The following is a 25282-nucleotide window of genomic DNA, read 5'->3' as shown; positions in this document are numbered from 1 at the left end:
GAACCTGATCATTATTATTTTCCCTTATAACATTGTTATGAGGGAAAATAATAGCATTCTGAATACAGAATGCATAGTAAGATAGCGCTGGAGGGGTTAAAAAAAAATAATACTAATAATTTAACTCACCTTAATCCACTTGACCGCAGAGGCCGGCATCTCCTTCTGTCTCCTTTCTTTAGGACCTGGGTAAAGGACCTGTGGTGACGTCACTCCGGTCATCACATGATCCATCACATGATCTTTTACCATGGTGATGAATCATGTGATGGATCTTGTGATGACCGGAGTGACGTCACCACAGGTCCTTTACCCAGGTCCTAAAGAAAGGAGACAGAAGGAGATGCCGGGCATCGCGGTCAAGTGGATTAAGGTGAGTTAAATATTTTTTTTTTTTTTTTAACCCCTCCAGCGCTATTGTACTAAGCATTCTGTATTCAGAATGCTATTATTTTCCCTTATAACCATGTTATAAGGGAAAATAATACAATCTACAGAACACCGATCCCAAGCCCTAACTTCTGTGAAGAAGTTCGGGTTTGGGTACCAAACGTGCGCGATTTTTCTCACGTGAGTGCAAAACGTTTTGCACTCGTGCGGAAAAATTGCGGGTGTTCCCGCAACGCCTGTGTGAAAGAGGCCTTAGTCCCTCTGTGTTTGCTTCTTCTCTTACATGTAATATGCAGGGCGTATTGATCGAAGTAGGAGTTCTATATCAGTTCGTGCAGAAGAGGGCATCAGACAAGTCACTGGGTGGGAGAATGCATTGTAAGGGTACGGCCACAAGGGCAGGATTCTGCAGCAGTTTTGGAAGCCAAAATCAGGAGTGGATCATAAAAGAAAAGACAGTATACATGGCAGATACGACTTATCCCTTTTTTTTTTTTATATACCCCTGGTTTTGGCTTCTGAAACTGCATCAGGAAACCTGACCGTGTGGCCGTATCCTAGGAAGACGCTAAGGATCTTGAGTACACTTCCTACCCATGATCAAATGTTATGTAATTATAAAATTCCTCAAATGTATTCAGATAAATGTTTATTCTTTTTCCAAACAGGGCTTTTTCATAATTTTTTTTTCTTTACACTCGTTCTACTTCTGGCTTCCACATTTCCCATCTGCTAATTTATATGTCGCTTGGCTTTTTATTTAATGCAGATGGCACAGCTGTCCACGGGTACTAGAGATTCACGTTTTTTACGAGAAGAAATCCGTCAACTGGAGGAACAGCTGAGTCAAAGAGAGCGGGAACTGAAAGACTCAAGAAAAGAGCTGGAGAAGGAGAAACAAGTTAATGAACGAGTGAGTGTTGTGTCTAGTGCCGGCGTGCCATTACCGGATGTGGCTTTGGACGTCATAACGGAAGTTGCAGTACATGTTTTTTTTTTGTATTGGCAAAACTGTTCATTTTTTATCGCTGCAGATAAAAGGGATCGGCTAGACTTGATTTTCTCAACTATTTTTCTTTTGCTGATCCTCAATGAGCACGCTGCCAGCAGCTCATCCCACCTCACTGCTTAGATATAATATGCGTTCAAAACGTGAATGGAAATAAGGTTATAGACAATGGCTGAAGGGGTTAGCTTAAAGGGGTTGTCAGAGTTGGAGAATATATTTAAAGAGATTGTCCGGGTTCAGTGCTGATCCCGGACATATCCCCTTTTTCACCCAGACCGCCATGCTCCGATGCCTTGCGCTGAACGGTGCAGGGCAAGAGCTTTTTAATTAGATCCAGTGAGGTACTGGGTTTCTGCTAGGCAGAGGCTTCAGCCTAGCAGTGTTCCCGATGATGTCACCGGCACTAACGGGTGGGCTTAGCAGTGTAAGCTTATGAGCAAAAAAGCCTTTTCTCGCCCAATTCCTTGGGGGACACAGGAAACCTTGGGTATAGCTCATCTCCATAGGAGGCGTGACACTAAGTGAAAGACTGTTAAGCCCCTCCTCCAGCAGCTATACCCTCAGCCTGGAGCGAGCGACTACCAGTTTTTTGCTTAGTGTCAAGGAGGCAAGACACTCTCTGCACTGCAGAGCTGTCTTTGCTAAAGATTTATTTATTTTTTTCTCTTTTATTATTTTCAATTTTTTTCCTTTTTTCAACAGGGACAACAGAGTCGCAAAGTTCTCCCTTTGTGTTTTCCCGGGGTTGAGCTGCGCCAGTGCCGGCTAACCGCACTGCTGCCTCCCCCACAGAAGAAAAGGAGGACCAGGGCAGCCCAGCTCCCCTGCATCCCGCCAGCACAAGGGTCGCCCGCCTGCAAGCCCCTCTCCAGCTTCCTGCCACTTCGGTGCCAGTGGCTGAAGGGGCGTCCCTGCTGGATGGACTGAGGGTGAAAACGTCGACTGGTGAGGTGGCTATGCAGCCGTTCCTACCACCCCCCCCTGTTAGGGTTCTAACTTCTGTGTTCCCTCTGCCTAGCCTTGTCACGTTACAAGGCTTCCTGTCGGCTTCCCCCCTTTGGGTGTGGAGCAGAACGGAGCGGTGCTCATGGGGGAGGGTTTACTGCACATGTTTACCTCAGGTGCTGCGGCCATGTGGGGCCGCCTTTTGTTATCTCGGCCAGTGCTGCCGCTGTGTTCAGCTGCCGGCTGACTTCTCTTGCCGGCTACCGGTGTGTCATTCGCCGCCGAATTATAAGGAGGTGGTCGGGGGGCAATATTCTCTCGGCGGCATATTTGTTTGAATCGCGCGCGCGAAAGTTCCAGTGGGGGGCGGAGCATCTTTCCGCTTCTCCTGTACATGTTAGACATTCAGTCGGGGGGGCGGACGTCTTTCTTCCCGCTCCTCGCTGGCCCCGCCTCCTCTTCGTGCCAGCCTGCTCTCAGGACGGATCGTTTTTACCTCAGGTGTTGCCGCTGCTGTTGCCGCTGCTGTTGCCGCTGCTGTTGCCGTCCGCTCCCACTGTGACCTGGTAGGACTGTTGACCCCTTCTAGCTCTGCAGCCCTCTGGCCTGGACGCTTTTATATTACTTCAGCCAACATGTCTGACCCCTCAGCGCCGGCCGGTCCTTGGTATCACACCTGCACCGCATGTAAGGCGCCCCTTCCTCAAGGGCAGCCTGACCCGCATTGCTCGGCTTGCAAAGCCCCATTACAGGGTCCGCCATCTGTTGTGTCACCCCCTGGCCTCTTGGATCCCCCTGACTGGGCTAGATCCCTTTCCCAGGCTGTGGTCAGCCTCTCTAACGTTGTGGGCCGCCTTGCAGAGGTATTGCCCTTATCGCAGCCGGATATTTCCCCTGCTGGGCCCTCCGGGTCCGCTATCTTAGCTGACCCGTCTGAGTCCCTCTCTCCAGGCGACACCTCCAGAGCCCGTCAACCCCAGAAGCGGTCCAGGGCAGAGCGCCTATCATCCTCGGATGCTTCAGTATCACCCCCAAGGGTGCGCTCTAAGTCGGGCCCTTCCTCGATACAGGATATGCCCTATGAAGGGGAACTAGTTGATTCAGATTGTGATATGGACTCGGCCTTGCCTTCAAAACTGGCTTCTGCTGTGGGCCATCTTATTAACAATATTCGTGATACCTTTAAGATTCACGATGATCCTCCTAATTCTGAAAAACAGTGTTTCCTTTTTTCGCCAAAAACAGACGTCTGCAGTTTTTCCCCTCCACACTGACTTCTCGTCGGTGGTTTCCAAGGCCTGGGCCCGCCCTGATGCCCGTTTTACCCCGCCTAAGAAATTGGATATCTGTTATCCATTCCCGGCGGATTGCATTACAAACTGGGCGTCACCACCCAAAGTCGACCCCCCCGGTGGCCCGTTTGGCCAAAAGCACGGCTATTCCCGTTGCTGATGGCTCTTCCTTACAATCCACTGAGGATCGCCGTGTAGAGGCCATTACCAAAGGTATCTTTGCAGCCTCCGGTTCCGCCCTCCGGCCGGTCTTTGCTTCCGCTTGGGCTGGAAAAGCGGTTTCAGAGTGGGCTTCTCAGCTGGATCAGGAGCTTGAATCCGACGTCCCTATTCAGGACCTCCGTGCTCTAGCCCAACTTATCGTTCAAGCCGGCAAATTCGTCTGTGAGGCATCCCTTGATGCGGGGGCTCTCATAGCCCGTTCGTCTTCCCTGGCCGTTTCGGCAAGGACGGAGCTTTGGTTAAAGGTTTGGACGGCGGACTCCTCGTCAAAGCGGTCTCTTACTGGCCTTCCCTTTACTGGTTCTCGATTGTTCGGGACCCGCTTGGATGAAATCATATCCGAAGCCACGGGGGGGAAGAGTACGCATCTTCCTCAATCTAGGACTAGGACCACCACTCGAGGCCGTCCCACTTTTGCTCGCTTCAGGTCTTCCCGCAGGGCTCCCGCACCTCGCATCTCTTCAGGTCCATCCCCTAACTCTGTCCAAGACAGACGTAAGAAACCTTTTTTTCGGACCCAGCCCTCCTGGCGCAAGTCACAGCCTGCTCGCCCTCCCGCGACCAAGCAGAACACTACCTGAAGGTGCGCCCCCACCCACCCGGGTGGGGGGACGTCTCTTCCTGTTCAGGGACTTCTGGCAGGCGCACGTCTCCGACGCCTGGGCTCTCGAAGTTGTGTCTTCCGGGTACAAACTCGAGTTTGCGTCCCTCCCCCCAGTTCGGTTCTTTCGCTCCCGGGTTCCCCGGGATCCCCAAGGGGCGGCCGATTTCTTTACTGCCACTCGCACCCTTCTGGACAAAGGGGTCATCGCTCCGGTTCCCATGGAAGAAAGAGTCAAGCGGTTCCATTCGAACCTTTTTGTGGTCCCCAAAAAAGAAGGCTCGGTTCGTCCCATTCTGGATCTAAAACGGTTAAACCGTTTCCTTCGTCTTCAGCGATTCCGGATGGAGTCTCTCAGGTCGGTGGTGGCCTCTCTGGAAAAAGGGGAGTTCCTGGCCTCTATCGACATCCAGGACGCCTACCTTCATATTCCAATTGCTCGGTGTCATCAGTGCTTTCTGCGCTTTGCAGTGGGGTCCGACCACTACCAGTTCGTTGCTCTCCCCTTCGGGCTGGCGACGGCCCCTCGCGTTTTCACAAAGGTCCTTGCCCCTGTCCTCGCCTTACTTCGTTCCAGGGGAGTTTTTCTTCTTCCATATTTGGACGATCTCCTTATCAAGGCACCCTCTCTGTCACTGACATCCGCCAGTGTGGACCTCTCGCTACAAACCTTACGCCGGTTCGGTTGGATTATCAATCTTCCCAAATCCGCTCTTGTTCCATCCAGGCAACTGATCTTTCTGGGGATGCTGCTGGATACAGATGCAGCGGAGGTTCGGCTTCCGTCAGAGAAGCGCCAGCTCCTTCATCGGTCGGTTCGGAGCCTTCTGACCCACCGCCATCCTTCCTTCCGGTTCAGCATGCGGGTCTTGGGACAGATGGTGTCCTGTTTCGAAGCAATCCCCTACGCGCAGTATCACTCCCGCACCTTTCAGACTGCCATTCTGTCCGCATGGGACAAGTCCCAGGAAAGTCTGGATCAGCACTTTCCCCTTCCCCCCTCAGGTTCGCGCCTCTCTCCTCTGGTGGTTACGGACCCCTCTCCAAGGGAAGTCCTTCCTGCCGATAACTTGGTTGGTGATTACCACTGATGCCAGTCTGCAGGGTTGGGGGGGGGGGGGGGGTTTCCTCCTCGATCCGTACAAGGCACTTGGTCTCCATCGGAGTCCAAACTGCTGATCAACGTTCTGGAGCTGAGGGCGGTTCTCCTCTCACTCCGGCAGGGCCGTTTCTAGGGGCGGGCGGGACGGGCGGCCGCCCGGGGCGCTGTCAGAAGGGGGGCGCCGGCAGGGGCGCCCTGTGTGGTGTAAAAAAATAAAAAATAAAAATTGGTTATATATAATTGCCGGCCGGCGGCGCCCGTCATGCTGCGCCTCCTGAGCGGCTAAGCGCTTGCCTCTCCTCTAAAGAATCTCCTGCCTGCTGTCTCTGCTCTGTGCTCATGTTAATGTAGCGTGGCTCTGGTCGGTCCGCGGTACTGGAGCTTCTGTTTCCTGTACCCGGCCGGACTGACAGGAAGTGCTCACTTAGTGTGCACTTCCTTTCAGTCCGGCCGGGTACAGGAAACAAATGCTCCTGTACCGCGGACCGACCAGAGCTCGGCCACGCTACACTAGAGGTGACAATAGAATGGAAATTAGTGACGGGGGGGGGGGGGGGGAGAGAATGGAAATTGAAATTAGTGACAGGGGGGGGGGGGGGAGAATGGAAATTAGTGACGGGGGGGGGAGAATGGAAATTAGTGACGGGGGGGGGAGAATGGAAATTAGTGACAGGGGGGGGGGGAGAATGGAAATTAGTGACAGGGGGGGGGGGGAGAATGGAAATTAGTGACAGGGGGGGGGGGGGGAGAATGGAAATTAGTGAAAAGGGGGGGGGATGGAAATGAGTGACAAGGGGGGGGGTGGAAATGAGTGACAAGGGGGGGGATGGAAATGAGTGACAAGGGGGGGGAATGGAAATGAGTGACAAGGGGGGGAATGGAAATGAGTGACAAGGGGGGGGGTGGAAATGAGTGACAAGGGGGGGGTAGAAGAGAGTGACAAGGGGGGGGATGGAAATGAGTGACAAGGGGGGGGGAAATGTTAATGAGTGACAAGGAGGATGGAAATGAGTGACAAGGGGGGGGGAGAATGGAAATTAGTGACAGGGGGGGGGGGAGAATGGAAATTAGTGACGGGGGGGAGAATGGAAATTAGTGACGGGGGGGGGGGTGGAAATGAGTGACAAGGGGGGGGATGGAAATGAGTGACAAGGGGGAGGATGGAAATGAATGACAAGGGGGGATGGAAATGAGTGACAAGGGGGGGGGAATGGAAATGAATGACAAGGGGGGGATGGAAATGAGTGACAAGGGGGGGGGGGAATGGAAATGAATGACAAGGGGGGGGAATGGAAATGAATGACAAGGGGGGGGGGAATGGAAATGAATGACAAGGGGGGGATGGAAATGAATGACAAGGGGGGGATGGAAATGAGTGACAAGGGGGGGAATGGAAATGAGTGACAAGGGGGGGGGGTGGAAATGAGTGACAAGGGGGGGGGTAGAAGAGAGTGACAAGGGGGGGGATGGAAATGAGTGACAAGGGGGGGGAAAATGTTAATGAGTGACAAGGGGGGGGGGGGTAGAAGAGAGTGACAAGGGGGGGGGATGGAAATGAGTGACAAGGGGGGGGGGGGGGTAGAAGAGAGTGACAAGGGAGTCCCCAGAGCCAGACTGCAACCAGAGACCAGATCATCTTATTGTCCTGGTGGTAAGTAGACAATGCAATATGTTTATTATGTAATTGTTTAGTTATTAAATTTAATTTACCTCACATTTAGGGTCCATTCACACGTCCGTATGTGTTTTGCGGATCCACAAAACACGGACAGCGGCAATGTGCGTTCTGCATTTTGCGGACCGCACATTGCCGGCACTAAGAGAATATGCCTATTCTTGTCTGCTATTGTGGACAAGAATAGGACATGTTCTATTTTTTTCAGGATCGGAATTGCGGCCCCATAGAAATGTATGGGTCCGCAATTCCATTCCGCAAAAAGACAGCTACAAGAAGCTGGATTAACCGTAAGGGAAGCATAGCAGTTATTTTAATTTAAAAGCTGAGAAAGGGGTGGAACATATGTGATGTCTGATAAGGGGGGGGGGGCGGCAATTTTTATCTTGCCTAGGGCGGCAAAAATCCTTGCACCGGCCCTGCCTCCCTCTGACCTGTGCCCGAGTGCCGAGTCCTCTCACTCTTCAGACAGTGCGGGCGGCACTTACTGACGTCACGCGCCTGCTCCTCCCACTAGGCGGCGCAGGCGTGTGACATACAGTGAGTGAGTGAGCGCCGCACTGCCTGCCTGTTACCGCCCGCCCTGAGCCCCTGAGCAGTGCTGATGCCTGCTGTGAGGCGAGTGATGGAGTGATTAATTACAATGGGGGGGGGGCATTAATTGCAATGGGGGGGCATTAATTACAATGGGGGGGACATTAATTACAATGGGGGGGGAGCACTGTGGGAGACCTGAAAATGGGGGCCACTGTCACTGTGGGAGACATGAAAATGGGGGCCACTGTCACTGTGGGGGACATTAAGTTTAATAAGGATCAGTATGGACATTATTTAGAATGGAGGCTGCTGTTGGTGTCATTACTCATTATAACTGTATAATGTCAGGCCTAGTCCTGAGCTGAGTTATATCACCCTGCCCATGCCCTGTATAATAATGTACCCATCCCTGATACCCCTTAGTTATATTACCCGGCTGGGGTAATATAACTAAGGGGTATCAGGGTACATTATTATACAGGGCAGGGTAATATAACTCAGGACTAGGCCTATCAGACATTATACAGTTATAATGACACCCACAGCAGCCTCCATTCTAAATAATGTCCATAGTGATCCTTATTAAAAATAATGTCCCCCCACAGGCAGGCAGTGCGGGCGGCGGCGCTCACTCACTGTACGTCACGCGCCGCGTGACATACAGTAAGTGCGGTGAGCACCGCCGCCCGCACTGCCTGCCTGTTACCGCCCGCCCGGAACAGTGCTGAGAAAGAAGCCTGCTGTGAGTGAGAGCCTGAGACTGTGGGTCACTGTGACCGTCCGTGCAATGTGGTTCCACATTTTTAACAATGGGGAGACACTTATTTCATCGAGCAGTTTTGAGGGGGGGGGGGGGGGGGGAGTTTTTTTGACACTCGCCCTGAGAGAAATTTTACCTAGAAACTGCACTGCACTCCGGCATTGGACTTCGCTGCTTCAGGGTCACCCTGTTCGTGTCCAATCGGACAATGCCACGGCTGTGGCATACATAAATCATCAGGGGGGCACTCGCAGCGCGGCGGCGATGAGGGAGGTGTCTCTAATCCTTCGCTGGGCGGAAATTCATGTTCCAGCCATTTCGGCCATTTACATCCCGGGGGTGGACAATTGGGCGGCGGATTTCCTCAGCCGGACGACGATCGACCTGGGCGAGTGGTCTCTGCACCCCGACGTCTTCAAGTCTCTTTGCCTCCGTTGGGGTCGTCCGGACGTGGATCTCATGGCCTCCAGATTCAACCACAAGCTTCCCACCTTCATGGCCAGAACCAAGGATCCGGACGCTTACGGCGCGGACGCGCTCGTCCTTCCCTGGACGGAGTTCTCTCTCCTCTACGTTTTTCCGCCCCTGCCTCTTCTTCCACGAGTCCTTCGGAAGATCGCGGCGGAGGGCACGCCTGCGATCCTAATAGCCCCGGATTGGCCTCGTCGTCCTTGGTACGCCGACCTTATGTTGCTCCTGGCAGACGCCCCCTTGCCTCTGCCTCTAAGAGAAGACCTCCTCTCTCAAGGGCCGATCTTCCACCAGCATTTAGAATCGCTACGTTTAGCGGCGTGGCTATTGAAACCGCGGTCCTAACGCGGCGGGGGTTTTCTGCTGACGTGGTCCGTACCATGATTCGTGCGCGTAAACCGGCATCGTCCAGGATTTATTACCGAACCTGGCGGGCCTATTTGAATTTCTGCGAGACCTTAGATGTTCATCCCCTTCGGTTTTCTCTCCCCGCGATTTTATCCTTCTTGCAGTCTGGTCTGGACTTGGGTTTGGGTCTCAGTACCCTAAAGGGTCAGATCTCAGCGCTTTCGATCCTTTTTCAGCGACCTCTGGCTCCGCTCGGTCCAGTTAAGACTTTTCTTCAGGGGGTTGCTCACTATGCTCCCCCGTATCGCGCTCCCGTTCCATCTTGGGATCTTAATGTTGTGCTGACGGCTCTCCAATCTTCTCCTTTCGAGCCTCTGCGCAGGGTTTCCCTTCGCTTGTTGTCTTGCAAAGTTTTTTTCCTCGTTGCCATCACGTCTCTTCGGCGTGTGTCTGAATTGGCGGCACTTTCTTGCGTAGAACCCCTCTTGGTTTTTCACCAGGACAAGGTGGTTCTCCGCCCGGTTCCGGATTTCCTTCCGAAGGTGGTGTCCGCTTTTCACCTGAATGAAGATATTGTCCTTCCTTCTCTGTGCCCGTCCCCGTCTCATCCTCGGGAACGGGATCTTCACCGTCTGGATGTTGTTAGGGCTCTGAGGATCTACTTGGATGTAACTAGACCCTTTCGGCGCTCGGATTCTCTATTTGTGGTTCCGGAGGGTCCGTGCAGGGGGCTGGCGGCATCTAAAGTGGTTATTGCCCGCTTCATCAAGATGGCTATTGCTGAGGCTTACCGTGCTAAGGGCAGGGAACCGCCCTGGTCTTCTTTGCACACTTTCACCAAGTTCTACAAGGTGAACACTTATGCATCGGCGGATGCTGCTTTGGGCCGCCTGGTCTTGCAGGCGGCGGTGCCTTAATGCCTATGGTGCTTTAATTCATCTTGAGTTGTGGTCCCTCCCTATTTGTGGACTGCTTTTGAACGTCCCAAGGTTTCCTGTGTCCCCCAAGGAATTGGGCGAGAAAACGAGATTTTTGTATAACTTACCAGTAAAATCTCTTTCTCGCTCTTCCTTGGGGGACACAGCACCCACCCATTGTTTTTGGTTGCCCTGACGGGAGTTTTGACTTGTTGGTGTTAATTTGGTTGATCCTTGCCTTTGTTTTAACTACTTGGGCACATAACTGGTAGTCGCTCGCTCCAGGCTGAGGGTATAGCTGCTGGAGGAGGGGCTTAACAGTCTTTCACTTAGTGTCACGCCTTCTATGGAGATGAGCTATACCCAAGGTTTCCTGTGTCCCCCAAGGAAGAGCGAGAAAGAGATTTTACTGGTAAGTTATACAAAAATCTCGTTTTCCCTACGCGATACAGCACAGGGCAAGGGAGAGCATTGGAGCATGAAATAATCCGATGCTCATCTCAGAGGGGCTGCCTGGGTGAAAAAGGGGATATGTCTGGATTCAGCTCAGAACCCGGACAACCCCTTTAAAGGCAATGACAGTGATAACATAGTAAAAGAATGTATACTCGTTGCTTCAGACCCCCTCCATTCTAGCTCCGCTGTTTCGTTCTTATTTACATGACTACATTGGCAATGTGCCTATGTACCGTAAGTGATGGCTGCAGCCAGTCAGTGGTCTTGTGCCGTATACCACTGAGGCCAGTGATAGGCTGCAGTGGTCACGTGCTGTATACAGATCCTAGAGCATGTCTTCATGGCTGCAGCAGTGGAGAGGACCAGAGCAGAGGGGGTTTGTACCAGTGAGTAGGCGCTGTCTCTGCCTTTCCCCTATGTTTTTTTATGACAACCCTCTTTATTCAAACCAAATATTCTTTTCTTCCCTACCCTTTTTCATTTTGTTTGAACTTGGGCAACCTCATTAATATGCCAAAATGTCACCAGTGTGGTTACACTTCTGTGTCTATTGCAGAATTAACTTCACAGCAAATCAGAAAAATGTCCCCCCCCCCCCCCCCCCCCCCAGAAGAACAAGCCTAGTCACCAAACTCTGGCCGCTGCTCTGATTTCATAAGCGACCAGTAAAACGATGATATGTTATCAGTAGTCTTTAAATGCACTCTAAACACTAAAGGGGGATTTATCTAAACTAGTGTAAAGGAAAACTGGCTTTGTTGTCCAAAGGAGCTCTGAAAAAGGAAAGGAGGACTCTGGTTGCTATGGGCATCTAAGCCGGCTTTCCTTTACACCAGTTTTGATAAATTTCCCCCTAAGAGTCTGATTTATAATGCATTTCCGCCAGTTTCTGGCATGAAAAAGTCGAAACTGCGCATTCGCAATTTTGCGCAAGTGGCATTTCTCCGCCACTTGTCCAAAAAAGGGGCTTTATTTTTTAAGCCACTTATCTGGTGTAGAAGAAGTCTGACATCTAAGCCAGCCAGGGGCTGGTGTATTCAGGTGAATAGACTGCCGAAGGCTGCACCTAATTAGGCAGCACGTGGGGTTATCCTAGACCAATGTACGCTGACCGTCTATGATAAATCAGGCCCTAAGAGTGACGTTAGGTTTCTATCAGATGGGTGTCCTGCATGGTAGATTCTGGGCGTTCAGGGCACAGATCTGCTGGAATCCTGATGTTGTTGCGGTGTCTTCAGACTAACACAATGTAAAGTAGCCATATATTAAATCAGAAGGTTGCTACATGCTCTACATTAGGCCTCATTCACACGATTTTGAGCCAAAACCAGGAGCGGCTCTAAACACAGAACAGTTGCAGATCTTTCCCTTGTTCCTTATGTCTGTGGAGGCTCCAATCCTGGTTTTGGCTCATAATCACTGATGGAAATCACTGGCATGTGAATTAGGCATTACTCTGGCTAGTCTAATGAGATTGTAAAAAGCTAAATCTAGTTTTAACCCTCAGCATGCTACAGGGATGCCCCTTCTACTAAACTGCAACAATTCTTCCCTGGAGAGAATGAGTCTTCTGCTTTGAAGCCGCCAAATGGTCTCTTGGATGTAGAGGGAGACTTCTAGCTTTATGCCTGTCCCCTCATATTAGAACAGTGATCTTGTGGCAGACTTGCCATATTAATGTGGGATTACAATAGGACAAAGAGTAATGACCAAACAAACTAATAACTATACAACTTTTACAAGTAGGTCACTTACAGTCACTGTCCCTCTCAGTGGTTTCCATGTTCTTATTTTATTCAGTAATTTTCTATCCTTTTCTTGGTTTTACAAGGTACATACTGGTATGGTCATTGCCATAGTCATTGTTATTTTATCACTGCTGTCATGTATATTCATTTACCTGTAATTTTATATTTTAGCTTGCACTCAGAAATGAAGAAAGTGATAATGAAAACAGCAAGCTTCGGCGTGAGGTTGGTCTATCCCACACAAACACACACACACACACATTTCTTTTATGCATAATAATTGGTGCCCAGGTCCACATAATGTAGTACATTTTTCAAGCATGATGATGTTTTTAGGCGCTTAAAATAAAGATTTGGAGGTTTTAACCACAAGTGCCAGAAGATTTTTCCAGGATTCACAGCATAAAGTTAATTTCTATTTCATCCACCATGACGGCCTACACATGAGATTGACCCCTTGACCTCTGTAGGGGCAGGAACACACAGAGATAGAGTTTAAAAGCCACCACCGACTCTTTCCCTTCAGTGTTTCCTGTCCCTATGGGGGCGTCTCACAAAGAGGCCTCCCAGAGGGGAGGTGAAGAGTTTACTTTTACTTCTTAGATTTTGTGCCTTTAGCGGTAGGGTTGGCTTACCAATCTTCTTCTCTGCCCTCCCAAACTGTTGCTAAAGCTGGGCAGAGGAAGTTGAGGTGATTCTCGTCCCTGCCCTCCCCTTGCTGCATGGTCTCTCTTCCCTCTGGTGAGGAAGCAGACCTGGGAAAGCGGGACGCCGCACGCCGAACGGCCCGGCGAGGTCCAGAGGGGGCAGAGCTTCAGGTCACGTGTGAGGAAGGGTCATCGGGCCTGGGGCACGGGCTGATGACGTCAGACGCCGCTCCATGTGAAAACGAGCAGGCGATTGTGACAATTATGTCTCCACTGACTCCAGCAGCATGTCCGCTCTGGAGGCCCCATGGACAACGCAGACCCACCTTCGGCGGCTCATTCTGTGAGTTCCCCTGTGGGGATAATCTGCAAATGTCACTCATGTTTTCTTTTGAATGTTGCTTTCTGATACCTGGTTGCTCTTCTTTAGTAGGGAGTAAAAAGAAACTAAAATCAAACAAAAATATAATAAGTGTGCCACTTAATCTTTTAAAGGAAGAACAACCATCTATTCTTATGGAAGTAAAATCCATGATTTAGAATGAAATTAAATTATCCCTGGCCACCCTTACGGCGGTTCCTCCTACACCTCCTGTCAAAAATTCAAGTTTATCCGTTCCATCCTCCTCTGATGCATGCAGAGGACATGGACGATGAGGTGTCCACCTCCAGACATGATATTGATGAAGAGCAATTGTCAGAGGGTGAAAATACTATTTTTCCTCAGAGGAAATGGAGGAATTACTAAGGGCAGTAAGGGCAACCATGGGTATTATCCAAAAACCGCAAAAAAACTTTGGAAGTCTCCAAAGAGTTCAGAAATAGACTACTCTTTGATTCGTCCGAAACTAAAATCTTTAATGAGACCCCAAAAATTGATATACAAGTGGCCAAAACTTCCCTGCCATTTGAGGATTCGTCACAATTACGAGATCCCATGGTACGAAAGGCAGATGCCCTTTTGAGGAAATGCTGGAAAGCCTCCATGTTTGGGATAAAGACAAACATAGCGGTAACTTCTGTGGCTAGGGATATGTATTTCTGGCTCAATGAGTTAGAAAATCACATAAAGAATAAAGCTTCTAGGGAAGAAATTTTACCCTCTATTCCACTTCTTAGGTCCACCACTGCTTTTCTGGCTGACTCTTCTGCAGAATCAGTCAGATTGACGGCTAAAGACGCGGCTCGTTCAAACTCAGCCAGACGAGTGCTCTGGATGAAATCATGGGGGGGGGGGGGGGGGTGATAGGACCTCCAAGGCAAAATTGTGCTCCATCACCTTTTCAGGAGAGAATGTCTTCAGCCCTGTACTAGATAAAATTTTAGGAAAAGTGGCCGATAAAAATAATGGTTTTCCTGAAGAGAGTAAAAGGAAACCTTTTCATCCCTTCAGTTTGCATGTCCAAACCTTATAGGGGAAAATGGAAAAGAGGGCGCTGGGGTTATCAAAAAGGGGGAAAAGGTAGGGGTTTCCTCCTTAATTCCCAAAATAAGCAAAACGAAAAGCAATGACACCAGAGTAGGAGGGAGGTTGAGGAATTCTCTGACCCCGTGGAAATCTGTAACATCAAATCCCTTGGCTTTAGACATCGTGAACGGTTACAAAATAGAATTTTCCTCAACTCCTTCATGAAGATTTCAGTCCACTTCCCACCGCCCCAATGTTTTATCAAAAATATGGCAAGGTGTTTAGACTTATGAAAAAAAATCAAAAAAATCAGGGGTAGTAAAAAATGTACCTGAATTAGAGAGGGGAAGGGCTTTTATTCAAGGTTATTCTTCCCTTACCATCATAAATTTAAAAGATCTAAACAGAGCGATAACTTACAGAAAGTTCAAAATGGAATCGTTTTAGTCTATCGTCCCCCTAGTCAAAGAAGGAGCTTATAGGACATCCGTCGATCTAAAAGACGCTTACTATCATGTTCCTATCTATCTCAACTTACAAAAATATCTCAGATTTGCACTAAGAGACGACGAGGGCTCAATGCATCATTTCCAATTCGCCGTCCTTCCTTCCTCAGCACCAAGGATCTTCACAAAGCTGGTTGTAGAGATGATATCTCCTCTAAGACAAGAAGGACTGCTTAAGTCCTTCTTGATCTCGTCATCCAACAGGAAGTTTCTAGGAGTAACGTTAGATTCTATGTCCCAAACGTCATCTCTCCCACAGGAAAATTTTTTGACTATCCGGGAAAGAATAAGAGTTCCAATCACAAAACCGGTGCTCTATCAGAGGAGCTATAGGTATTCTGGGACTCTTGACATCATGCATAATGACAGAAGCTTGGTGTCGGGCTCACACCAGAATTATGCAGACCTGGATTCTAGGGTGTTGGAACAAAAAACAATCATCCCTAGACAGGAAGATAATCATTCCTTACAAAGTAAAGTCAGATTAAGGGTCCATTCACACGTCCGTGTGTGTTTTGCGGATCCACGGATCCGTGGATCCGCAAAACACGGACATCGGCAATGTGCGTTCCGCATTTTGCGGACCGCACATCGCCGGCATTCTCAAAGAAAATGCCTTTTCTCGCTGGTATCATTGGGGGACACAGGACCGTGGGTATAGCTTGCTGCTGCCACTAGGAGGCGACACTAGGCTGAAAAGTGATAACTCCTCCCCTGCAGGCTATACCCCCTCCAGCCAGGAGAGAGCATATCAGTTTTTAGCTTAGTGTCGTAGGAGGCAGACCTCCCTGCTTAGCAGGGTGGCCTTTTTTATTTTTATTTTCTTGATTTGTTATTTTTTACAGATTTCATGGATGGGGCACAGGCACGCTTGCGTCCCTGTCTCCCTGGGAGGCTGGCCGGTGTTGCTTGTTCCACCGCCTTGCCTCCCCCAAGAAGACAAAGTGGACCAGGGCAGCCTCGCTCCCCTGCTTCCCGCCAGCAAGAGGGACACCTCCTCTACAGCCCTTCTCTGCCCGGACCCCTGATGCCTGGTGCCAGCGGTCGTGGGGTGTCCCTGCTGGTACAAGACTAAGGGTGAAGAACACAGATGAAGACAGGTGAGTATACTGTCCCTCTCTGTCCCCCTCTCACCATGGCCCTTTCTTATGGAGGCTGCGAGTCCTCCACCAGTCACCGCATATCCCCTCAGAAATCGGGGAATGAAGGGGTTAATCCCGAACCGGCGGCGGCATTATTTTCCCTCCCACCCCCCTCCGATCTAACATATCGGGCAGGGGACATTTAGAAACTACGCCGCTGAACTCTCAATGCCCCTTTCCCCAGACTGACCGGGTGGCTCTCCGGTCGGCCAGGCACCGCGCCTCTAGCAGGTATGTTTCTTAGACGCCTGCTAGTGCCGATCAGGGTACCTTAATTCCCGACGGCGGAGCTCAGAAAAATCTAGGCCCCGGCTTCATTCGGGCCTTCCGTTTCTTCCCGGCCGTGCTGTTTTTTCTCTCGGCCCACGGGGTGGTTTTCCATGGCCTCATTTATTGTACCGCTGTGTTCGGCTGGCGGTGGGTCCCAGGTGAAACTTTAGTTCCCGGGTTTGCGGCCTTCTAGGCCGCAACTTCACCTCAGGTACGGAGGGGCGGGTCCACATGCTGGCGCGAATTTTCCCCGGGAGCCAGCTGGCTCCGCCCTGGCCCCTGGACATTAACCCTTCCTACCCTGCCGCTTGAATTACCCTTACCCTAGGTCTCTATCTGCAGGCACAATGTGCCTTAATATTGCAGGATACAGCTTTTCTTCCTCCTTGTCCGTTTAAGGTTTGGTCCTCACCTCAATAATAATAATAATAATAATAAAAAAAAAATATATATATATATATATATAATTTTTTTTTTTTTTTGTTCTTTTTTTTTTTGTTCTTTTTTAAATAAAAAAGTGCGCCCATACAGGTCCTGCCCTCCTCACAGACCGAGCTCTATGCCCAGGGCCTGTTCCCAATCCCGGACAGTGGAGAATTTTTCAGTTCCTAACCCACCCTCCGGAGCCGTTGCTAATGCTCCAACTGTGCAAATCCAGTGGAGTTCATCTGACCTTACGGGCAGCTTGGTTGATCGTGCTTCTCTCGGACAAAGCCAGTGGAGTACATATGAAAGGTCCCCAATCGCCCTTCGGGCCGTTTGGTTGATAATGATCCACTTGCAAAAATTCAGTGGAGTACATCTGGAGGATCCCAATCCGCCCTCTGAGGCCGGTTGGTTGATTATGTTCCAACTGCACAAATCCAGTGGAGTACATCTGAGGGATTCCCATTCCGCCCTCTGGGCCGTTGGGTTGATAATGCTCCAACTGCGTAAATCCAGTGGAGTGCATCTAAAGAGTCCCCAATCCGCCCTCCGGGCCGTTTGGTTGATAATGCTCTAACTGCAAAGTCCAGTGGGGTACATCTGGAGGATCCCAATCCGCCCTCTGAGGCCGGTTGGTTAATAATACTACAACTGTGCAAATCCAGTTGAGGACAACTGAAAACTTCCAATCCACCCTCCGGGGGCGTCTGTTTGAGTTTCTCCTCCTGCGCAATTCAGCGGAGGACCTCTGGAAGTTCCCAATCCACCCTCCTGGGTCATTTGGTTAATAGAGCACCGTCTGCGCAATCGGTGAGCAGACCTTTAGTTCCATTCCACCTCCGGGGTAGTTTGGTTCTTATATCAACACAGCCTACAACAGCCATGGGCTAGAGGCTGAGAGGTGGAACTGCGCACGAGCGGGCCGAAGCAGGACAGTTATTCGGACTCTGACATGAATCCGGATTATTTTTCCTAGATTACGTCCGTGCTAACCGGTTTTGGTGTATGCATTAACCCTTTCCTTAGGCACTATTTACGCTTCTACTAGATACAGTGCTTAATTTGGGTATTACCTCCTTCCTGAGGTGGACTGACCTCACTAGCATTGGCCTCAATGCCAGCCATAGGTGCCCTCGTTCTGTGAGTGGCGGAATTGAAGTTCCACTGGGCTCAGTATCGTCAGCATACATTAACCTTTTGTATAGGTGGCATTATGCCATTCTCACTGCTGTCGCAGTGTTTACGTACGCATTACACCCTTTCTGGGGTGGGATGATAGCACTTCCCACAGAGTACAGAACTCGTCATATGCAAGTTCCTGCTAGGTGCATTACCCCCTTCGATGGGTGATGTATTTGCACTACCTCGGGTTACAGTACTTACTGGATATGTTACTCCCGATCATAGGTAAAGCGTTTGCACTGCCACTGGGCGCAGTGCTTGCCGTAGATTTTTCCCCCTCCATTCAGTGGGTAATTACACTTCTGTAGATTGCGGTTCTGACTATCACGCTACCCCCTTCCCTAACCGGGGGATTGCGCTTCGGTTGGTTACTGTTCCATCTCCCATTTGCCATCACATACTTCCTATGGAATTACCCTCTACAAACGATCCAGTAACTGGGGAATTACTATGCATCTTTGCATGCTGTATTTCAGCTACGCCACGACTCTAGAGGCCTTGATTTCCTTCACAGGTGGTCCGTGGCAACAGTAGGTACCGCTGGTGCCTGATATTCTCATATAGTGGCATATGGATACTGCCACTGGATACTATGGATACTCCCATATTGTATTCCCCTTTTCTTCATGCACTTATTGAAGACACAAAAATGTCGGCCTTTGTGCTCTCAGGGTAGTCATCCAGCCTTATGTGTCCTAGAGACTCCCCACCCCCATGAGCCTCCACCGTTCAGGTCTGTCAGACTGCACTGAGTACTGTGGTCAAGATCCAGCAAGCAGAATATTCCACCGACTCCGGACGCTTCGTCCACCACTCATCCTTGTCTAGGTGAGTGCGTTATGCTGGCAATCTGCAGTGGCTACTACAACGGCTTTTCCTTCGCAGGGTAGTTTTCACGCTAGGGCTAGATGCTCCTAATCGCTGTAGCGAGACAGCCCCCCTCAGGTAGGGGTTCTACCCTGGTACTAATTCGGCAGTTGCTCCTGTTCAGCGCCCTTGTCAGGTGGAGGGTTTAAGGTTAGCTCTACTAACTGGGCCAGCTTGATACCAGAACTTCTACTGGATGTCCTCAGGCCTTCTCCTCATGTCCACGCTGGCGGAGCATGCGGTAACCCCTACCGCACGAGGGGTGTTTAAGTCACCACCACATGCTATGGTTCCTACTGCATAGTTCTTTCGTCGGGCAACGGATTCCTCTAACACGAGAATCAGTGACCTCTACGGTGTGGCCTACTCCTCGGCTGGAGTACGGCTTGAGCATTACTCTTGGGGCTTCCCTTGTAGGGCCTCCCCTTCAGGTGGAGTATCGCATCACCACTAGACGCTGTAGAGCTCCAGTCTCACATGGGAATGGGCTTTAGCTCTGGCCTTTTTCTGGTTTACTACCAATAAGGGTCCGTGGCTCTGACAACTGTTGTCCTCCTGCCACATCTAATCCATATCCATATGTTTGAGAAAGGCTCTTGATGTGAGCCGAAACGCGTCGGAGTATTGTATGTGACCAATAAAGACATCATCTTTTGTTGAAGACTACAGTGAGTGCCGGTCTTTCTTCATTATTATTAACTGTTGTCCTTCTGTCGTCGGCTCGGTTGTGGCGATAGTTGATCAGCACCTACCTTTTGAGGGCGTTCTACTGGGTAGATCAGTCCCTACGGCACTCGTCAACACTAGAGTGCCGTTCTAAGCGGGACCTGGATTCTAGTAGTCATACCGTAACGCCATTGGTGCTACCTCTCTTCAGATGTCAGTGTTATCTATGTCACCTCAAGCCAATGGTGGTTGTTCTTTCACTGCTCATTCCGCGGGTGGACTGAGAGCCTTCCCAAGACGGGTGGAGCGTAGTCGAACTTCACCCGGCAAGAGTATTTTTCTCATCTTTGTTCCACTCATCTGCCTTTCCAGGCAGCGTTGCCGCTTTGTTGAAATATGGTCACTGACGGGGCTTCCCATCACTAGCGGTGCTCACATTGGCTTTACTTTACCTTTCCCGTGTGGTATTGATACTTTGGCCTGCAGTGGGGCACGCCTGGCTCAGGCGTTTGTTTTCTTAGTGATTCTCAGGCAGCTTCTCTCACTAGAAATCTCACCACCAGCCTCTATGGCTATAAGGGCGTTGGTCTACCAATATTCCGCTCCCTAGGGAACGCTGTTTGGTGGCGTGATTATTTTTTATTTTTATTTTTTCTCTGAGTTGATACGCCTTTCTTTAAGTATGAACATAGGGCAGTGTTCCGTCCAGGACCCTCTTTTTTTGCGCAGAAGGTGGTCGCCTTTCCACACCTCACAGACATGGTTTTCTCTTCCTTCTCCCTCGTAGTACACTGACAGAGCTCTCCATCAGCCATGTGATTTGGCCTCTGAGCTTGCTTGTCCTTGTCTAGCGCTTACAGCCCTATGGAATTCTACCAATTCTTATCCTGGGGTCCTTGTCAAGGCTGACGGCCTCCAAAGGATGTTTTCCAGATAGATCCGTTCAACAGTTGCTCGGGCAGTCCGCCCTCGGGTAGCCAACGCCCAGTTGAGTCTTGGCCCACCCGACCAGCGGTCCATCTCCTTCAGGCGGTAGCTTCCAGTGTGGAAGGCAGTATCTTGGTCTTCCGGGCACACGTTCATCAAGTCTTACCGGGTGCCTTCCTAGGCACCGGCGGATACTGTTCCAGGCAGCAAATTCTTGCAGGCGGCAGTGAGTTACGCATCCTCGAGGGCGTTTTTTTTCTCCATGGGCATGTGATTTTTTTCCCTCCCCGTGGACTGCTTTAGGACGTCCCACAGTCCTGTGTCCCCCAATGATACCAGCGAGAAAACGAGATTTTTGTGAAACTCACCTGTAAAATCTCTTTCTCGCGGGGTTCATTGGGGGACACAGCTCCCACCCAGTAATTTCTGTTTGCTGTGATTGTTGGCGGTTGTGGAGCCAGTATGGCCCCAGTTCTGGTTTGATCCGACTGGCGTTGGTCAGTTGTTGGTTGTTTACTGTATGGTTATTTTCTCCTACTCCTATTGCTTGGGCACAAACTGATATGCCCTCTCCTGGCTGGAGGGGGTATAGCCTGCAGGGGAGGAGTTATCACTTTTCAGCCTAGTGTCGCCTCCTAGTGGCAGCAGCAAGCTATACCCACGGTCCTGTGTCCCCCAATGAACCCCACGAGAAAGAGATTTTACAGGTGAGTTTCACAAAAATCTCGTTTTCTTGTCCGCAATTGCGGACAAGAATAGTACATGTTCTATTTTTTTCGGGATCGGAATTGCGGACCCGGAAGTGCGGATCCGCAATTCCGGATCCGGGCAGCACATCGTGCTGCCTTATAGAAATGAGTGGGTCCGCAATTCTGTTCCGGAAAATGCGGAACGAAATTGCGGACGTGTGAATGGACCCTTAAATTGGTGGAAGAAAAAGACAGACGCAAGCGGTCCGGGTTGGCGAGCAAAAATAGCCCCCTCAACCTGGCAGGGAAAATGGTCAGAGGAAATTAAAAAGAAATCCTCAAATTACAGAGAGCTGCGAGACTCTAAAAGTAGCTCAAAACCTTTTACACAGAACGAACATATAAACATTTTTCTTTCAGACAATACTACAGCGGTAGCCTATTTAAAACATCAAGGGGATACAAGGTCCCAAAACTTAAAACTTAAAATTTTTAGCAGAAAAGATTTTTTTCGGAAAAAAAAATGTTCTACCCATTACAGCGGTTCATCTCAGGGAATCAGGGAATCTAGAGGCGGATTTTTGGAGCAGAAAAACCCTAGACCCGGGAGAATGGTCTTTAAATCAGGAAATCTTTCGGAAAATTTGCAAAAAATGGGGCAGGCGCAAATAGACAAATGCAAATTTCATCGAATGCTTTTGTTCCTTAGATCCCAGAGAAAGGCCTTGGGCACTAGACGCTTTTTTAAATAAAATGGACATGGGATCTAGCATATGCTTTTCTTCCCTAGACTCTAATTCCCCAAGTCCTACAGGAAATTCTAACAGAGCCAGTAACAGTGATATTGATAACCCCCCCCTACTGGCCCAAAAGAAGCTGGTTCTACATTCTAAAGAAAATGGATATGACCGCTTGCCGTCAGGCGGTAGGTTTGGAAGCCTCGCAGTCCCTTGCCCGAACCAGGGGGAGGGCCGAGGGCCCGGACACCAGGGCCTGAGTGACCGAGAGGGCGGAACTGTACCAAGAAGAGCCTTGGGCATACAGTTTAAAAAAAAGAAAAAGCCAGCAGGAAAAAGGTTACCTCTGCTAATTACCTAAAAATCTGGAAGAGGTACTGTAGATGGTTGGGAGATGATTCTCCACATATGTCCTCCCCATGTATTCATAACATTTTGGATTTTCTTCAGAAAGGACTAGACCTTGAACTTGGGCCAAGTACCCGAAGGCTGGGTTCACACGGGCGTCACGTTTTGGCTCCGGGTGCATTGCGGCAAACCCGCGCGAGTAGGTACGCAGTTGCAGTCAGTTTTGATTGCGTTCAGTTGTTCAGTTTTTATCGCACGGGTGCAATGCGTTTTGCATGCGCGTGAGAAAAAACTGACTGTGGTACCCAGACCCAAACTTCTTCACAGAAGTTCAGGTTTGGGTTCGGTGTTGTGTAGATTGTATTATTTCCCCTTATAACATGGTTATAGGGGGAAATAATAGCATTCTTTAATACAGAATGCATAGTACAAGGTCAATTGAGGGTTAAAAAATAATTAACTCACCTTCTCCTCTTGATCGTGTAGTTAACTCCCGTTACAGTCTCTGACTTAGGGCTCTTTCACACTTGCGTTCTTGTCTTCCGGCATAGAGTTCCGTCCTCGGGGCTCTATGCCGGAAGAATCCTGATCAGGATTATCCTAATGCATTCTGAATGGAGAGAAATCCGTTCAGGATGCATCAGGATGTCTTCAGTTCCGGAACGGAACGTTTTTTGGCCGGAGAAAATACCGCAGCATGCTGCGCTTTTTGCTCCGGCCAAAAATCCGGAACACTTGCCGCAAGGCCGGATCCGGAATTAATGCCCATTGAAAGGCATTGATCCGGATCCGGCCTTAAGCTAAACGTCGTTTCGGCGCATTGCCGGAGCCGACATTTAGCTTTTTCAGAGTGGTTACCATGGCTGCCGGGACGCTAAAGTCCTGGCAGCCATGGTAAAGTGTAGTGGGGAGCAGGGGAGCTGTATACTTACCGTCCGTGCGGCTCCCCGGGCGCTTCAGAGTGACGTCAGGGCGCCCCAAGCGCATGGATCATGTGATCACATGGATCACGTCATCCATGCGCATGGGGCGCTCTGACGTCACTCTGGAGCGCCCCGGGAGCCGCACGGACGGTAAGTATACTGCTCCCCCGCTCCCCGCTCCTACTATGGCAACCAGGACTTTAATAGCGTCCTGGGTGCCATAGTAACACTGAACGCATTTGGAAGACGGTTCCGTCTTCAAATGCTTTCAGTACACTTGCGTTTTTCCGGATCCGGCGTGTAATTCCGGCAAGTGGAGTACACGCCGGATCCGGACAACGCAAGTGTGAAAGAGGCCTTATCTCACATACAGGACTCATCTCAGGTTAATTTGCATATGTATCAAATCGTTTTTTTTACACAATAAAAGCACACAGAGCTATAGGGACTGGATATTGTGGATGTGCTAGCGGCCATCTAACAACCCATGTCCTCAGCTCTATGCACAAAATCCCGGTGACAGGTTCCCTTTAAACATTAATTTGAATAAAAATCTCTGCTTCTACAGATCTCGCCTTAAGCCAGAAATTCTGCAAGCTGTAGCCCCCGCCCTACTGTATAATCTGTTATTTCTCATGTGAAAGCAGTCATGGTGGATGAAATGGAAAATCGGAAATAGACTCACCGGTAATTCTGTTTCCTTGAATCCACCATGACGGCTCCCTCCCTTAACCATACCGATAATAAGTATGAAGTAATACGAAATATTTTTCTCGCCCATATTCCTTGGGGGACACAGGAAACCACGGGTATAGCTCTGCTCCCTAGGAGGCGTGACACTAAGTGAAAGCTGTAAGCCCCTCCTCCATCAGCTATACCCTTCAGCCTGGAGAGAGAGACTGCCAGTTTTTGCTTAGTGTCCAAGGAGGCAAGACACCCCCTGCTTATGCAGGGTTGCTTTCCTAAAATTTTTTTATTTTTTGCGTTATTTGTTGTTTTTAATTCGGTTTTTTTCTACTTGCAGGGACAACAGAGGCGCACTAGACCCCTCTGTTTCTCCCGGGGTTGAGTTGCGCCAGTGCCGGTAATGCCGCACTGCCGCCTCCCCCACAGAAGACAAGGTGGACCAGGGCAGCCTCGCTCCCCTGCGTCCCGCCAGCTCAAGGGTCGCCCGCACGCCAAGTCCCTCCCCCGGCTTCCTGCCACTGCGGTGCCAGTAGCTGAAGGGGCGACCCTGCTGGATGGATTGAGGGTGAAGACAGCGGATGGTGAGAGTGGCTGCTCCAGCCTCCCCTTCCCTCCCTCCCACCGCTGCTACGTCTACGCTTGAAGGCAAGCGTTTTTCCATTCATCGACCCCCCCCCCACATGGGCATAACTGGACCGGCAACTTTACCGGGCATCATTTGGGGGGGACTTCGGTCTTCTCTAGCGGCAGGGCATCAGGGGGACGGCTGTGGGCAGGAGGCCGTCTGCCACATCCAGGCGCGGCGGTGGCCGCTTACTTGGCGCGAACGGCGCCATTTTATCTTGGCCGGCACTTCATCTTCCTCGGGGGTTAAATCATTTTGCCGCGCGCTCGCGGCTCTGCCTTCTCCTCCAGCGCGGCAGGGGGGGGGCGGAGCTTCCTACATGCGCTCCGCTACTTCCTGTTTCGTCGGGCTCCACATCTCTAGTGCTGCGTGGAATCCTCTCTTCCGTCCGATCCTGAAGCTCTTCATCTCCGTGCCTGCTGCCACTCCTCCACAGCCTCCTTCAGTCTGCTGCCCTTGCTGCTGCCGCTTGCACTGTCCGCGGGTCTGGTAGGACTGTTAACCCCCTCCGTGCCACCAGTACTGCTGCTTGGGTGTAATCCCCGTTCCGTTTTTTCCCTGGGGTCTCCCACTTTAAGTGCAACATTTTTTCCACCATGTCAGACCCTTCTGCAGCCGCCAAGCCTTGGTACCATGCCTGTACCGCTTGTAGGGAACCCTTTCCCCGGGGGCAGTCTGATCCGCACTGTCCTGCATGCCGAGCTCCACCGCAGCCTCAGTCGCCCGCTGTGTCGCTCCCTGTTTCCTCTGACCCGCCTG

The 25282-nt window shown here is 50.4% G+C and overlaps 1 protein-coding gene across 1 annotated transcript in view; it reads left to right on the top strand.

The window, feature by feature from the left end:
- Positions 1–25282, top strand: part of CEP290 (centrosomal protein 290) — a 210964-nt gene that overhangs the window by 12503 nt on the left and 173179 nt on the right. The window contains exons 6-7 of the mRNA XM_040408592.1: positions 1160–1303; positions 12645–12698. Of these exons, the coding sequence (XP_040264526.1) occupies positions 1160–1303; positions 12645–12698 (198 nt within the window). The remainder of the gene's footprint in view (positions 1–1159; positions 1304–12644; positions 12699–25282) is intronic.

This window comes from Bufo bufo, chromosome 1 (assembly GCF_905171765.1).
Source record: "Bufo bufo chromosome 1, aBufBuf1.1, whole genome shotgun sequence".
NCBI classification, from domain to species: Eukaryota; Metazoa; Chordata; class Amphibia; order Anura; family Bufonidae; genus Bufo; species Bufo bufo.
Note: the sequence above shows the minus strand (reverse complement) of the source record. Positions and strands in the feature narration are given on the sequence as shown.